Below are 17,922 nucleotides of genomic sequence, written 5' to 3'. Positions count from 1 at the left end.
AAGCTTTCTAAAAATCTTGCGATAGCAGGGTTTTTGCTGCTGGTTCACCTGACACGACACGACACAACACGGGGGCAGTCAGCTTGTTGCTTTTGTGTTTCCAGCGAGTTATTTCAGCGGTCACTTCCAGTCCTCTGACTGGACTGTCCTTAAGATACGTAGTATGCTGGGACCACTGCATACTAAATATCTTAAGGAAAGGGGAGACATAATTACCCAACTGGCCACAGCTGAGGCAGTTGAGGTGGCATCTGACAAGGATGACTCCTTGTGCCTCCTGGGTAAGGTGTTCTGGGCATGTCCCAGTGAGGCCCCAGGTAAAACTCAGGACACAATGGAGAGATTATATCTCTTGGGTGGCCTGGGAACACTTAGGTGTGTAAAATGGATGGATGGATGGATGGAGCCACAGCTGCATTACCCAGCCTCCCACCCCTGAACCCACTGGACTAAGCCAGAAATCATAGCCGCCCCCACCTTCCCAAGATTAAGGCGTGTGCAAGGCATGAGCTAACAGCAGCTTTGACACCATGCTTTATACCTAATTTCAACGGGCGCTATGGCTGATGATCCCCATGCACACACAGGATCTAAACCCACTCTGTCTCCAAAAACGCCCAGAGTCAAACCAGAGTTTGGTAGACCAAGGTCTTGCATGCAGCCTGACTCCACCATAGCCTGGTGTATAGCCCTTTGGTACCTTACTGGAATGTTGTATGTCACTCCCAGGCCAGGGGAAGGTGCTGGGAGGCCAGTGACACGGAACACCTGTCCCTCCTCCATCAGTGGGCACTCCGTGTGGATGCCCGAACCAGCACTCCTGCCCTGTCGTCTGTGTGGCTCCCTGTGAGATAGGTCCAGTGCCTGTAGCTCCCAGGACCTGCAGAGGAAAACGGGTCAGTAGGGAGTTTCTGTGGGGCGCAGCAGTCGGTGGTGCTGGAGGAGAGCTGAGGATTCTGCTCCTCAGGGCCGGCACTCGTGGATTCCCCACCGGCGACTGTATCCACCTAGGGTCCTCCATCCACCGTAGTAGTTGGTTGTCCACCAAAGTCACTGCTGCATCGAGGCTCCCTGGCCGATGGCAGAGGACCCATTCTGTTGTCTTCTCAATGAGTTGGTCCTTGACGACAAACTCCAGCAGTCACCTTTTCCTCCTCCCCAGGGCGTGGCTGCAGCCACCTTGCCGCCACGTCACAGATCCTCCAACCGTAGGCAAACATGTGATCCTTTTCCTCCATCTGACAGCCCTTGAACCGGCGGTGGTGATCTTGTGGAGCAGATGTTCCCAAACTCTCCCCACGACGGCAGCAGCTGGCTCAGCACTGCTGTCTGGGCCTCCCCATAGAGCAGGGGAGACACCCGCAGCCCCGACTCTGCCCTCAGTCATTGCCATGGCTCTACATAGCTTTGACACACCTCACAGCGATGCCTGGACTGGCTGTACATGCTGTGGGTCCAACATCTCGCATCAGGTAGTTGATAGCGCCACTATGGCAGGCTTTGTGCTGCTGTGTTTCCAGGCTGGCTGTTTTAGGGTTGTGTCCCTCTTACACACCATTGGTTCCAACAAACTACTTAAAAACAGGGGAGGCAGCAGCATTAACTAGCCTCACCTAGAGCCTATTAACCCCGATTCTTTTGTCCCCATGATAGAACAGAGAAAACCGACTCATAGTGTGTTAAAACATTTATATTTCTTTTTATTCAATCATCTTCTGGAAGAAAGAGACCAAGTAAAGTTAACTCATTTATGTAAGTCAGGAAAGATGTTGGAATGTACGTCAGACTAAAATGGTTTTCTTGAATGTAATGGCTACCTGTGTGTCCTCTCCTTCCTCCCTCCTTCTAGCTTGTCCTAACTGTCGCTTTCAGTATGCCCTGTCTAAAGGAGGCTGCATGCATTTCTGCTGCTCACAGTGTCGTTACCAGTTTTGCAGTGGCTGCAACAACCCTTTCCACACTGTAAGTCTGTCACATACAGTCCTCTTCATGGTGTCATTTTCCAAGGAGTCATTTGAGCCATGTGATACTCTACTTAGGATACATGTGTGACAGAGAGGTATCTACTAATGCTCAGGCTGGTGGTTTAGTCCCTGGCTGCAACAGTCTGCATGCAAATACCCCTGTGCAAGATACTAACCCTGATGCTCTCCGATGTATACATTAGAGTGTGAATGGGTGAATTAGGAAGTTCTATTATGCACTTTGAGCCCTCAGGTAAAGTGGAAAAAGAACCAGTCCATGTCTGATTATTTCACATAGACTGTGGAGTTTATCGGGTAGTGAAAACATGTGTACAACTTTAGCAATATTGTATTTTTTTCTCTTGGATTTATTTTTTATCCCTAAAAAAAGGAGAGCAGCATGTGATTATTAAAACACTGTTTTTGATTTGTTTCATGTGAAATCTTGAATGACTGAAACAAAAGTAACCACTTCATAATGACACACATCTGGCCACAGCATTTCTGGTTCCAAAGGTGGAACATCAGCAACCCAAAATAAATTCACTGATGACACACGAATGCAGCACGGAGATTTTGTTTCTTGTTTTTGGCTGTTTCACATGAGACATTCAAAACAGCTGTTGGCAGCTCTGGTGTTTGTTTAATTCATTGGTATTTGGTGCAACAGTTCATCAACATCTTTCCAATAAACAGAAACCAGTATTGATGCATTACAATTTGGTTTTGCGTGTATTTGCATATTGTTAAAAATGCAAAAGTGCACATACATACATGATCACTCATGCCCTCTGGATCAGACTGTAGTGATTCTGTCATTTCTTCAAATGTTTAAACAAAAATAAGAGCCAAACACAACTGACAGTTCAAAAGATAAACAGCTATAAATCAAATGTGTCTGTACAGATATTTTTTTTGTTTTTACATCTTTCAGCGATTTTAGTCGTAGAAGTGCATGACGTTTAATCTAACTAACTCTGCATTGCATCTGGGAAACTCGACGAAATGATGACGTGTGTGTGGGAAGTTCAGTTGCACATTTATATGTCCTGTCTTTTAAAACCAATATTAGTGTTTAATAAAGGGTCACATTTTCCTTTTTTTAAATTTTTGCTAATTTCAGTGTTACATGAGCAGGGGGGGAAATGTGGTTACAGACCTGAAAAATAAAAATGGCTGTTGTTTTCTCTTCTTATTTCCCATCAGACCTGTGCAGTGGACCAGTGCACGGTGTCTGGACTGCATGCCCATCATCCTAGAGACTGTCTCTTCTATCTGAGAGACTGGGAACCATCCAGGCTGCAGGCTTTGCTCCAGGTAAACACACATACATGTAACTGAAGAGATTTAAAGTTATTCTCTGTCTTTCATTCTTTATTTCATTCTCATTAGAGAGAAAATATACACAAACAAGGCAGAGGGTCATTCAATACATGTTATCGTTATCATCATCAGAAAAGGAAAAAGAAATAAGTGTAACGGTCAACAAATCCCCTAAGCCCAAATACAGATACATTTCTTGATATAATAATGTCTTTAAAAATGTCTCCGTCTTACATGCATCTAATCTCAACCTAAGGCAGAAATTTCTGTCTTTTCCACTTTGCAACGTACTACCAAACAATGTTTTTCAAACTAAACAGATTGGTGTGTGTACATCTGGAATCGGTCAGGAATTAAATGTTAAACTGTCCCTGCCTGTTCTGTGCTGACATCATGTTGTCTTTTGTGAGATTGTCATGAACTGACCGTGTAAAGCGGGCAGGATAGGACCCAAATGCAGACTCAGGGAGGCAAGAATAAACTCAGAAGGCAGCTTTATTGCTAAACACCAGAAATACTATAATATAATAAACACAAACTAAACAGGTGGGCAGGCAGAACGCACGGCAGGGAATGAGGGAGATCAGGACACTGGACAGAGGGAAACAGAGGGCTTAAATACACCAGGAATGACGAGGGAACAGGAAACACACGGGGAGCACAGCTGAGACAAATTAGACACATCCAGACAGAAACTAAACACACTGAGCAAGGAACGCAAGACTGTCAAAATAAAACAGGAAACACTAAGATTCAAACTATCTCACAACGTGACTCAAGAACTGGGAGGAGAGAATACTCAGGGGAATGAGATGGATCAGGGAGATAACGGGAGGAGAGAACGAGGGGGATGCGGAAACGGTTAATAGAGACGAGACAGAGCAAGAGGAGACATGACGGTGTGGGGAAACGTAGACAAACGTAATGGGGGGGGGCATGGAATGACACACAAGGATGGGAACAGAAGAGGGAAACAAGACACAAGGACACACAAACACACATAAACACAGACACAGAGAGGACATAGAGGACAAGGACACAAGGGGAGCCTAAATGTGCAAAAAGCTAACATAGAATAAACTCAGGACTACAAAATAAACCTTAAACCATAATACAAAATGACACCAAAACACAAGAAACTCGAAACAATGGGTCGTATGACCCAGGACCATGACAGAGAGGTTAGTGTATTGTCATATTTTTATGTGTGTTCAGAGCCGTTATGTTACTCGTTTTGTTTAGTCTCTTCTGTATTTTTACTGTGATCCTAAAGACCCTTCGTTCTTTTTCATTTGTTCATTTGGTCAGTGTTTGTTTTGCATCTCATGGTATCTTATCTTCATGACAGAATAATGGAGTAGCCTTCAACACTGAACCTCCCCCTGGAACTCAGACAGGTAGGCTGTTTCTTCCATCAAAGTTTTTTGTTTGAATACTTTTGATGATGCTGTGGAGTTGTGCACTTTCTAAAATTTTCTCCATGGCATTCATACTAGTGAGGGCACACTAAACAGCCCCACAAGTAAGTGGAAAACAGCACAGGGAAAGACACACTATAGGAGCGAGCCCAAGTTTAATCATTACTAATGATTAAATACAGCAGAGGTGAAAGGGAGTGAAAAGCAGTGCAAGCACAGGAGAATCAGAGAGTTGAGTCCACAGTCAGAGGCCATTGGATGATCATTGTAACCTTCATGAGTGCTTTTCCTGTGCTCGAATGAGTTCTGACTGAAACTCGTAAAATAAACCATGTGACTGCTGACAGAAGTAGCTGGATTCTCTTTGTTTTAAACTACTCTGCTCTAAAAGGCTGATGCTGAGCGGGCGGCATGGACACCCAACTAGGATTTCAAAATTCATACCATTCAGACTAAAACGTCTGAATCCCAGTGACCTTGAAAAGTTAAGGTCAAAGGTCAAGTTTTCGGAAAATCTTGTAAGTGCCATGACTCAAGTAGAGAAGTGCATAACGTTTAATCTAAATAACTCTGCTTTTCATCTGGGAATTAAACAGAGTTCCTGAAAACACTGTATCTTTTCTAGGGTGTTCAACCAATGACAAACTTCCACCTTTGATTAGAATTGAATATTCCACCAGGGATGCTTAATAATACTTAAACCAGTATCTCAGAATGCACATCGTCTATCCATTTTCTATCACTTATTTGGGTTTGAGTCATGGGGACAGCAGACCGTGATAATATAATCTCTCCAGCGAGTTCTCCAGAGGGGAACAGAGTCCAACACCTCTCCAGGAAGCTGGTTTAAGAGCCCAAGCTATGCTTTGAGGTGAGCCCGACTATATCTAGTCGGTAGTTCACAACCTCACCCACTAGCTAAGGCTCCTTCCCCGCCAGCAAGGTGACACTCCATGTACCAGTGTTAGACGCCTGGATCGGAGCGCCAGGACCGCTGCCTGTGACAGACACACAATCCACTCCTGGTAACTCTATCCCAGGCAGGGTGCGCTGGAACCTTGGGTCGTTATGGTAACTAAGGGTGAAATACAAATAAGATTTTTTTTTAAACAGTCAAATCCAAGTAATCAGTGTATGTTTCTGTATTTTATGAAATTTGGGGGGCTGTGTAAATCCAAAAAGCTTTCTTATTGCAAAGAAATTGGATTTGTTCCTCCTGTGACAAACTTACTCCGCATTTGTCTGTTCCTCTTTGTACAGAAAGAGAAATGTGGTTTCAAAGGTTTGTAAGGTATACAGGATAGTGTTATGGAAACCTATCAATATAGCAATGGGGTAATTAATATTACCTAATCATACAGCATTTATGGCTAACCTATCCATCAAATGTCTTTTTATTCTACCAGTTTAAAAGTTTGCAGCTGGGACACTTTGGCCTATAGGTGACAGCGGAGGCTTTAAAGTTAATGAAATTAAATTGAATAAATTAATTAAACCCCAGCTTAATTAATATTTTGTTGGATTTTCTCCCCTTCTGTATTGTATGTTGTGTCAAGCACTAATCTGTCTTTTGTTGGTTTGGGAGCATTTCTTTCTGTTTGTCTGTAGGTTCTAGGCTCTGGGACATGCTTTCTGTAGGGTAATCTTTTTACATTTGCATTCCTGAAAATGTAACCTGTTTCATTATACTGCTGGGTACTGGGCAGTTATTAGGCACCTGGAGCCCTGGGATTGTACGGGGGTGGGTGGCCTGTAGCAGGGTTGGTTGCCCGTCACTTCTGGTCCTCTGGGACTGACAGCCTTTGGCCATGGGAGCCCTAGATCCACCTCTGTCTGCGTCTACCTCCCGGGGGGCGCTATTGGGGCTTCTGAGCCTCATTTTCAAGTACGTGTTGTGATAAAGAAGCACACACACATATACTCGACACTCTCTCTCTTTCTCTCTTTCACACTCACGAACATTTGCATTTATGCTCCATCCTTTCATCCCCCCCTTTTTTTTTTCCTGCCTGTCCTTCCTTTCATATCAAACATCCTTGAAAGAGTAGTTGTCAAACAGCTAACAGATCATCTGCAGAGGAATGGCTTATTTGAAGAGTTTCAGTCAGGTTTCAGAGCTCATCACAGCACAGAAACAGCTTTAGTGAAGGTTACAAATGATCTTCTTATGGCCTCTGACAGTGGACTCATCTCTGTGCTTGTCCTGCTAGACCTCAGTGCAGCGTTCGATACTGTTGACCATAATATCCTATTAGAGCGATTAGAGCATGCTGTAGGTATTACAGGTACTGCACTGCAGTGGTTTGTATCATATCTATCTAATAGACTCCAATTTGTTCATGTAAATGGAGAGTCCTCTTCACACACTAAGGTCAATTATGGTGTTCCACAGGGTTCAGTGCTAGGACCAATTCTGTTTACATTATACATGCTTCCCTTAGGCAGCATCATTAGAAGACATAGCATACATTTTCACTGCTATGCAGATGACACGCAGCTCTATCTATCCATGAAGCCAGGTAACACACACCAATTAGTTAAACTGCAGGAATGTCTTAAAGACATAAAGACCTGGATGGCCGCTAACTTTCTGCTTCTTAATTCAGATAAAACTGAGGTTATTGTACTCGGCCCTGAAAATCTTAGAAATATGGTATCTAAGCAGATTCTTACTCTGGATGGCATTACCTTGGCCTCCAGTAACACTGTGAGGAACCTTGGAGTCATTTTTGACCAGGACATGTCCTTCAACGCACATATTAAACAAATATGTAAGACTGCTTTCTTCCATTTGTGCAACATCTCTAAAATTATAAATATTCAGGAGACAGACACAATCTCTACTTTTAAGATTAGGCTTAAAACTTTCCAGCAGCCTACACCTATTGCAGCATAACTAAGGGAGGATTGAGGGTCACCTGGTCCAGCCCTAACTATATGCTTTAGCAAAAAGGAAAGTTTGAAGCTTAATCTTAAAAGTAGAGATAGTGTCTGTCTCCTGAATCCAAACTGGAAGCTGGTTCCACAGAAGAGGGGCCTGAAAACTAATTCAGCTCAGGCTGAATTAATGGAAGTTCTGAATATTATAAGTAATTCTTACAGATGTTTTTCTATATTTTTTTAAATGGATACCTCTCTTCCTTTTAGATCTGTGTGGAGTAATAGAGCAAAAAGATGAGGGCGGGCAGCAGTCAGATGCAGCCTGTGGAGCTCAGACCCAACCTGGACATGCTGGACTCTGCGAGTATGGAGCTTTTAATGAGTAATATTTGATTTGATTATAATATGTTCCTTAGATCCCAGAGTCTCTGGCACAAACAGAAATAAGGGAATTAATAATTAAAAATAATTAACAGTTCTCTGTCCTGTGTCTGTGTCCCAGAATACTTAAACTACTCTTGTGAATCCATGCATAAAAATGATTCAGTTAAGTTCCATTTTATTTTTATAGTGCTAAATCGTTTGCCTCAAGGCGGTTTACATTGTAAGTTAAAGACCTTACAATTAAAAAGAAATCCCAAAAATCACATAACCCCCAATGAGCAAGCACTTGATGACAGCAAAACACCAGCTCCTGGTAGATAGAGCAGTCACCCAAGACTATAAGACTCGACTGACCAACCTGTGCACTGCCTGGAATGACTACAAGAAAGCCTGTTACTCAATGCATCACACATCGATCCTGAATGCCTAGAACTATACAAGATTAACAGAATCCTAAGAGCATTCATCAGGAATTCGATGGGGATGTGCTAAACAACACTAGAGGTCAACTTCGAGCCGATTGCACAGGTCACCATCAATTCCGGTATCTACCATGGAGATGCCCTGTCTTCACTGCTATTCTGCATAGGCCTGAACCCCCTTGGTGAACTCTTCTACATAACATGCTAGCGAGACTCACTACAAAATGAGGCAATCGTCAGCCACCTCCTCTACATGGATGACAACAAGCTGTATGCTAAGAGTGAATGAGGCATCAATTCACTGACCCATACCACTACGATGTGCAACAATGACATTGGAATGTCATTTGGACTGAACAAGTATAGGCAGTTGGTAACGAATAAAGTTAAGAATAAAAATACAAATTAAAAAAAGAATAAACAAGAACAGACAGAATAGATAGATGGAAGCCACTGACATCAAGACAATGATTTTACTACCAGAAGGCAACTCTGCAGATACTGTGAACTGCTACAAGTACCTAGGAATCTCACAGGCAGACTGGAACCATGAAGAGGCCACCAGGTAAGCTGCAACCACTGAATACCTGCAGAGAGTAAGGTGAGTCCTGAGGAGTCAGCGTAATGGGAAGGACAAGATCTGGGCAGTCAACACCTACGCCCTGCCTGTCATTATATACCCTGCTGGGATAATGCTGGTCAAAGATATAGAAGCCACTGACATCAAAACAAGGAAGCCCCTTATCATGCATGGAGGGTTTCACCCTAAGTCCAGCACCCTGAAACTATACGCTAACCACAAGGAAGGAGCGCAGGGACTAGTGAGTGTCAGAACCCCTGTCCAGGATGAAACAACGAATAAGTACATCAAGAAGATGACTAAAACTGATAGTCTGCTTAGTGAATACCTCAAGCAGCAGAAACCCGAGAAAGAAGAGGAACAACAAGAGTAACCATCATGTCCGGATAGAAGAAATGGCTGACATCAAGAAATCCTACCAGTGGCTGGACAAAACTGGACTTTAAGACAGCACAGAGGCACTAATCATGGCAGCACAGGAACAAGCTCTGAGCACAAGATCCATAGAGGCTGGGGTCTATCACACCAGGTAATACCCCAGGTGCAGGCTGTGTAAAGATGCCCCTGAGACAATCCAGCACAGGGTGCTAGATGCTAGCAAGCAGGGCATACATGGAACGCCATAACCAAGTGGCCGGCCTAGTATACAGAAACATCTGTGCCGAATATGGCCTTGAAGTCCCAAGGTCAAAATGGGAGACGCCCTCTAGGGTGGTGGAGAATGACCGCGCTAAGATCCTGTGGGACTTCCAGATACAGACAGACAAAATGGTGGTGGCTAACCAACCGGACATAGTGGTGGTAGACAAGCGTAAGAAGACAACTGTAGTGATAGATATAGTGATATGAATGACAGCAACATTAGGAAGAAGGAACATAAGAAGCTGGAGAAATACCAAGGGCTCAGAGAAGAGCTCGAGAGGATGTGGAGGGTGAAGGTAACGGTGGTCCCCGTGGTAATCGGAGCACTAGGTGCGGTGACTCCCAAACTAGGCGAGTGGCTCCAGCAGATCCCGGGAACAACATCGGAGATCTCTGTCCAGAAGAGCGCAGTCCTGGGAACAGCTAAGATACTGCGCAGGACCCTCAAGCTCCCAGGCCTCTGGTAGAGGACCCGAGCTTGAAAGATAGACCGCTTGTAGGGATGAGTGGGGAATTTTTATATATGTATACACACAAAACGAGCAACTCTGGTTCACTGTGGCATATTTCTTTGAATCCCTGTTTAAGACTCATTGATAGGGATGGGTATTGATAAGATTTTAACGATTCCGATTCCATTTTCGATTCTGTTTAACGATTCGATTCTTTATCGATTCTCTTATCGATTCTTGTTTTTAAAAAGGAGAACACTAAGGTCGATTAGCTTAGAACTGTTTTATATCTTCTCTTTCAACAAGATAGAAATTTAGGAGTAACATGGCCTTACAAACCCAACAGTGAGATCTTAAGAGATCCACAGCCTACGGCTCTTCAGTGGGGTGTCACAGGGTCCCCGGGGAAAATTGTAAACGTAAAATAATAAAATAAATATTCTTCTGTAGCAATAACAAAGTATAACATAAATTATTCTGTAGCAATTACACAAGAATATTCAGTAATGTCACTGCCTACAATTAAACACATTCACTTACCATCTGCTGTGGCAAATGGCTGCAAGGTTTTGACCACAAACTTAGTCACTGCTCGGTGACATTCGGGCCTGAAAAGAGACGCTACCGGTAGACTGCAGCGACAACTGCCAGCGAGCGCCAGCCAGACTGTCTGTCTGTCTCATCACGGTCACCTAAATGCACAATGGCAGGTTTTGTAATAAAGCAGATCGCGCTAACATAATATGCACTGTTAGTTGATTATTTACCTGCCGCATTAACGGGAGATGACGTGCAAACATTACCGCTGCTGCTGCTGGGTTGAGATTCACGAGTCCGGAGCGGAATTAAAGACATTCATTTAAGTTCATCGCGTGTTTTGTGAGCAAATGCTTTTGCATCTTCGTAGTGTTTCCTCCCTTAATGAAATATCTACTTTGCAAGTATTGCAAGTTGCCCTGTTGTCATCCGTCCTCGTAAAGTATAAACAAACTTTTAAGCGTTTGAGCCGCTTAGGCGCCGTGTTTCCTGCCAGGTACGCTCCGACGCTCCGCAACGTGGTGACGTCATTCGGGGCGACTGGAATCGATAAGGGAATCGTTTGGAAAAATGGCAAATGATTCCAAGGAATTGAAACAGTGGGAACCGGTTCTCAACAAGAACCGGTTTTCGATACCCATCCCTACTCATTGATCACTGATATCACTTGATATATAAATAATTTTTTGGTGGTGTGCTGGTTTCTAGGAAGCATTACCGGGAGTACTTGGTGAGCCTGATCAATAGCCATTCCATTGACCCAGCACCCCTCTACAGCTCCAACGAGCTGCTGCTGGCCTGCAGGAGGTACAAGGTAGATGACACCCACACGGACGGGGAGGACACCTTCACCTACTACACCAGGCTTCTTGAGGTGAGGATCATTACCTATATACATTTCACTGCTGAACATAATTTCATCATTTCATTTCATTTCTATGCTGGCCATCTTTAGTTCAGATGTGGATCATTATTCTGCTATTGTTTAGGTCCTTTAGTTTCTGGGAATGGTCACTGTAAATTAATACAATTTTTGTTTAAACTTGTCACCTTTACAATATGATGAAACATTTTTCTCCTGACCGCAGCGGCCATGTTAACCATAAAGATGTAGAATTGGTTTCACAAAAAGCAAGTCTGCAAAGTTCATCCCAACCTAACTGAGAAACTTGGGAAATGTAAGACTGCCATGTTAAACTGGTAGAATATTTTCATGAACCAACTCAGAGTTCAGACAGAAATGGGGACACTTCACAGTTAATGGTAAGATTTAATAACCAAAATTAAATGAAAAATTTAATGACATCGAGTTAATGAGGAAGTGTAATGATTGTATAAGTAGCATAGTGAGCTTTCCCCCTCTCCCTGTTCCCTGTTAAGTGAGTGGTGGGTTCCAAAAGGTGACACACCAGTTAGAAGTTGGCTGGTGTTATTTGAAAGGTTTTGGTCTTAATATTCTGTTTTATCTTTCATATGCAGGCAGGAGCGTGGTTGGTTCAGGATTTGTTTGAATTTTGTTTTGTGTTTTTATACAGCTGAAACACTTGCATCCACACTCATCATATTATTGATGCCGCTGTACTTATGTCATCCGTGTGTATTTGCATTGGTTTTTATAAAGTATGCTTTTTTGTGTCTTGTACAAATGCTGGCCAGTGAATGAATCTTTAATTGGCTTTTTGAGCTGTGTCTCACAGCAGCTGCAGCCCCAGAAATATGATTTAGTATTTTTATTACCTACATCGAATACTGGCTCTAAAGACATTTTCCGTGTTTCATAATCACCACATAGAGCATCTTTGCTTCACCAGACTGTATTTTGTGTTTTGGCCATCTGAATGACTATAAGATATGTTAACATCACCGTTGTGGTGTCTTTTCAGAAACTGATGGATGAAGTACCGCTCGGTGATAAGGTGCCACGAAAGAAGTAGAGAATGCTCAGTTCCTGTTTTATATCATTTGTAACATTAACATTAACATTAACCGTTCAACTTAAAACTCAGCAACAAGACAAGATGAACAAGAAGATCCATGTTTTTCAGGTGGACAATTTATTAATGTTCACTTATACCTCTGTGATAGTGTAAATAAATAGTTTGATTTTGTCAGAAAACCACATTTCAAAATCGATGTATGTGGGCTGGAACATGAGACAACCTCTGACAAAATCATTTAAATCAATTTACATTTCTTTTGTGTAAAATTGTAGAGCAACAACTCATTTCTTTACATTTTTCTTCCGTAGAGACAGACTTTCTTGAGCAATAGTTCTTCAGGTTTTCTCAAGTTTTTTCAAAGTTTGGATGTTGCCTCATTTTCAGAGGAATATTTGTTTGTTTGGTAAGTTATTTAACACTGACCTATAACTCATAAAAAATGCTCCTAACTCAAGAGATGAACCAGTGATGTGTCTTCACATATCAAACAACATCACAAAGAAATCAATTTTAAATCGTATTTGTAGGCACACTTGCAACCTTCCAAAAACACACAGTGTGTTTCCCCTTCTTTAGGTCTGTGAAAAATGCCAAAGATATCACATTTTGACAGGCATAGAATAATATTTCTGTACCAACAAGGTGATTTCTAAAGAACAGCATCATGACCAAGGGAATTACAAAAGAAGAATTGTAAAAGAAAAACCTGTCTACAGCAGATAAACAACATCTAAAAATCATGTCCTGAAGAAGGAGGAAAAATCTGTCAAAGCTCCGACACAGTAACTGAGTGATTTACGTGATACAACTTGTTACTCTTAAGGAAGGGAAACAGAGAAAAGGTTGCAGTATGCCAAACTACACAAGAACCGGACTGAAAATGAGTGGCAACAGGCCTTAAATCATCATCAATATGGACAGAGGATATCAGAGAGGTACAGTAGTGAATATCAACGGAGTTTAGGTCCAAAAGCTGCGTTTCAGCTTTTGGACTTTGAAGCTCGTTAGAATTGTACAGAGGCTGCTTTTGGCTTCCATGTGTGTTTCAGTACGTTTCAAAATCAAAAATCACTGCACTTGCTCCCATTTTCCTCGCAAAATTCAAAGAAATGAGTTGGTTTGAGACATTTACACAGTGCTGTACACTGAGGCTTTGCTTCTTCTTTTTTCCTCAAATGAACAGCCAGTATTTCGGCTGGATCTTTTTATTTTGCCAACCAAATAAAACAAAACTTTCCTCTTTTCTCAAGCTCACTGTTTCACTCCCCAGCTGTGAAACGTAGCCTTACTTATATAATACGCAGATATGAATACAAGGGCAAATACTTTTATTTTAAATGGGCTTCAGCAGCAAATGAATCACTAAGGTAGCAATGTATTTTTTTGTTTTACTACGTTGCCAAAGTTCATTGAAAGATGTATTGAAATCAGTTTGACTATAACATTGGATTTGTTAGGAGCAAATTAACATGTCATTGAAATTTTAAGTCCTTGCATCACTAAGTAAGCTCACATTATAAGGTTAAGAGCCAAGAGAATAAAAGTTGTCCGCTCTGCAGGGATGAAAAGAAATGAAGGGCTCTAAACTCAGAATGCACAGGTGACTGCATGTTTTGCAAAGGCTGTTACTGCAGAAAGCAAACAAGTTCTATTGATGCATAAAAATTCATCTTTTGTTTCCTTTCTTATAAAATGCTGGAATTTCCACAACTTTGTTTTTACTGGCCATTTGAGATTGTTAGGTTGCATGTAAAAATAATAATGCTTACACTTGACAGATAGATAATAGTTTGACCAAATTAATAACATATTGGGAGTTGAAAAGGTAATAAGCAAGAACATAAGTCCCTGTGTAAGTGTATTGTGTCATTTACTGTGTCTAATAAAACATTAATAACATGACTGATGGTCTTTTTATACAGTTTGGTAATGTTTATACTGATCATCTGGTTAATCTACACATGAAGCAGATGAACCATACAACATATACAGTATGATGTGGTGTGTAGCAAAAGTCACAAACATTATTCTAAACAGGACATTCAAGGAACCGTATTAAATATTGTCTGGAATGGAAATAAAAATTTGACAATGTGCAAATTATGTAGAGCCTATATTTATGTGATTTTACAATAAATCCAGTTCGGAAACAGTGATCAAAAGAATCGTTATAATTTTCATTCATGCTAAGAACATGTTCTGTAACATGGGTGTGTCCCTCCCATACCATCGAGGAAATAGGGTATGAGCTCTGTACTAGACTGAAGATATAGTGTCCAGGACCGTTGAGTAAGTCTGAGCCCAAAGAATGCTCCAACATTTAGGTCTTGCATATATAATGTTAGGCTGGAGTACTTGCATTTGGTAGTTGTTCACTGAAACTCTCACAATAGGATACGACACATAGTTAAGAAAACTTTTCACAACATTTTGATGTGGAGGAGTGGCAGCTCTACTCTGAGCCCCTCCTTTATAACCAAGTTCCTCACCCTATCATTAAGGGAGAGCCCAGTCACCCTTCCCAAGAAGCTCATTTCCACCTCTTGTATTTCAATCTCATTCTTTCAGTTACTACCCAGAGCTCCTAATCAACTTAATAACAGCTACGGTTATTTCAGTTATGTTCCTACTCCACAGGTGAGGGTAGGAACATAGATCAACCAGTAAATTGACAGTTTCACTTTCATGCTCACCTTCACCGCAGCAGGCTAGTACAGCATCCATCTCACTATAAACGCTTTGCCAATCCATCTGTCAATCTCCCGCTCTGCTCTCACTTGTCATCCCCAAGATACTTAAACTCTTCCACTCGGGGAAACAACTGATCAACGACCTGGAATGGGCACTTCACTCTTTTCTAGCTGATAACAATGGTTGGACGTCCTGATTCCCAATCAGGCTGCGAACCAGTCTAGTGCAAGCTGGAGGTCACTGCCTGATAAGGCCACAACCAGGACAGAAACTGTTTTTATGCTGCTCAACATACTGTCATTATATTAATGCTGCTGTCCTGTATATATCGTACTTACTATTTTTTGTTTTATTGCACCTTTTATATTTTACATTTATATTTATTATTGTATTTTGCACCAAGGGAGTGGCACTCCAATTTCGTTGTACCCTGTACAATGACAATAAAGGCTATTCTATTCTATTTAAACCACATTGTCAGTGCGCCCCAGGGCAGCTGTGGTTACAATGTAGTTTGCCATCACCAGTGTGTGAATGTGTGTGTGTGTGAATGGGTGGATGACTGAATGTAGTGTAAAAGCGCTTTGGGATACATAGGGACTAAGTAAAGCACTATACAAATACAGGCCATTTACCATTTTACATTTATTTTGCTCCTGCTGAATCTGAGGTGCAACTAACAAGTGGAACCCTCTCCTGCACCCTGGCATAGCCCTTCCAAGGAGGCTGGAAAGTGTGATCCCTCTGAAATCAGAGCACATGCTCCAGTCCCCCTTCTTGAAAAGGGGTACCACCACACTGATCTGCCAGTCCAGAGGCATTGTGACCAACTGTGACATCTGGCTTCATGGACACATAAAGCTGGGTATCACCTGCATAGAAATGAAAATGTATGCTATGTCTTTTAATGATACTGCCTAAGGGAAGCATGTATAATGTAAATAGAGCGGGAAAACATGAATTTCTGCAATGATAAACAATCATAAACGTAGAAAACATTTAATTTAATCTTTCAAAGCAGAAAAACAAATTCTGCAGTTTTTAGCTCTTTCTACACCTTAAATTTCCAATACTGGCTTGATAAACAATCATGATTGTTTGAATGGTTCTACTCTCATTTTAGTTAACAGTAACAATGTTTCATCAAACAAAAAGGATTATCTTCAACTTTTGATTTTGAAGTTAGCGTGTGGGTAACTTCCTGAAACTTTACGAGTCACTCAGAGGACTGACCTGGAGCCAGTGGCAATATGATAGCCAGTGATATCTAGTTTTATTGTAACTGAGGAGACTGTATATGTATTTTATTGTATTGTAAGCATACAATACTTTTTAAAACTAGTATTGTGAATTGCATTTCTTATGACTATCCATCCATCCATTTTCTTTCGCTTATCCGGGGGCGAGTTACAGGAGCAGCAGCCTCATGTCTGGGGGAACATCAAGCCGTTCTCTGACCCAAGGCCTCCTCCCAGTGGGAACACCTCACCAAGGGGGCATCCTTGTCAGATGCCCGGACCACCTCAGCTGCCACCTTTCAGTTTGGAGGAGTAGCAGCTCTACTCTGAGCCCCTTTCGGATGGTTGAACTCCTCGCCCTAAGGGAGAGCCCAGCCACCCTTTGGAGAAAGCTCATCTCCGCTCCTTCTGTCTGCAATTTCATTCTTTCGGTCATTACCCAGAGTTCGTCACCATAGGTGAGGGTAGGAACATAGTTCGACTGGTACATTCAGCTCTCTCTTCATCACAATAGGCCGGTACTGCGTCTGCATCACTGCAGCTAAGCACCAATACATCTGTCAATCTCCTGCTCCCCACTCTCCTCATCGTGAATAAGACCTCAAGATATTTAAACTCCTCCATTTGGGGCAGGAACTCATCGTTGACCTGGTGTGAGCACTCCACTCTGGATGAGGACCGTGGCCTCAAACTTGGAGGTGCTGATTCTCATCCTTGCCAGTTCACATTTAGCTGTGAACTACTCCAGTCTGAGCTGGAGGCCACCACCTAATGAAGCCAACAGAAACACATGATCTGCAAAAAGCAGAGATGAGAATCTGAGATGATCCAAGTAGAAGCCTTTTCCCACTTGGCTAAAAGTACAAATTCTGTTCTCTTCAATAAAAATGAACTGAAACAGTGACAAAGGGCAGCCCTGATGGTGGTTTGTATCATATCTATCTAACAGACTCCAATTTGTACATGTAAATGGAGAGTCGTCTTCACACACTAAGGTCAATTATGGAGTTCCACAGCATACATTTTCACTGCTATGCAGATGACACGCAGCTCTGTCTATCCATGAAGCCAGGTAACACACACCGATTAGTTAAACTGCAGGAATGTCTTAAAGACATAAAGACCTGGATGGCCGCTAACTTTCTGCTTCTTAATTCAGATAAAACTGAGGTTATTGTACTCGGCCCTGAAAATCTTAGAAATATGGTATCTAACCAGATTCTTACTCTGGATGGCATTACCTTGGCCTCCAGTAACACTGTGAGGAACCTTGGAGTCATTTTTGACAGAAATAAGGGAATTAATAATTAAAATAATTAACAGTTCTCTGTCCTGTGTCTGTGTCCCAGAATACTTAAACTACTCTTGTGAATCCATGCATAAAAATGATTCAGTTAAGTTCCATTTTATTTTTATAGTGCTAAATCGTTTGCCTCAAGGCGGTTTACATT

General features: G+C 42.0%; 1 protein-coding gene across 3 annotated transcripts in view; it reads left to right on the top strand.

Moving 5' to 3' along the window:
* The window catches only part of rnf31 (ring finger protein 31), a 48,336-nt gene extending 33,892 nt beyond the window's left edge, over nucleotides 1-14,444 (top strand). For 2 of the 3 annotated variants that reach the window (XM_025900503.1, XM_025900502.1), the window contains exons 18-23: nucleotides 1,850-1,962; nucleotides 3,171-3,281; nucleotides 4,636-4,684; nucleotides 7,853-7,949; nucleotides 11,311-11,476; nucleotides 12,486-14,444. In XM_025900503.1, coding sequence (XP_025756288.1) covers nucleotides 1,850-1,962; nucleotides 3,171-3,281; nucleotides 4,636-4,684; nucleotides 7,853-7,949; nucleotides 11,311-11,476; nucleotides 12,486-12,536 — 587 coding nt within the window. In that variant the 3' untranslated portion in view covers nucleotides 12,537-14,444. Of the gene's footprint in view, nucleotides 1-1,849; nucleotides 1,963-3,170; nucleotides 3,282-4,635; nucleotides 4,685-7,852; nucleotides 7,950-11,310; nucleotides 11,477-12,485 lie in introns of those variants that run through there. The other variant, XR_003214971.1, reaches the window with a different exon arrangement.
* Nucleotides 14,445-17,922: the final 3,478 nt, after the last annotated feature.

The sequence above is a fragment of the Oreochromis niloticus genome, linkage group LG18, assembly GCF_001858045.2.
Source record: "Oreochromis niloticus isolate F11D_XX linkage group LG18, O_niloticus_UMD_NMBU, whole genome shotgun sequence".
NCBI lineage: Eukaryota > Metazoa > Chordata > Actinopteri > Cichliformes > Cichlidae > Oreochromis > Oreochromis niloticus.
Note: the sequence above shows the minus strand (reverse complement) of the source record. Positions and strands in the feature narration are given on the sequence as shown.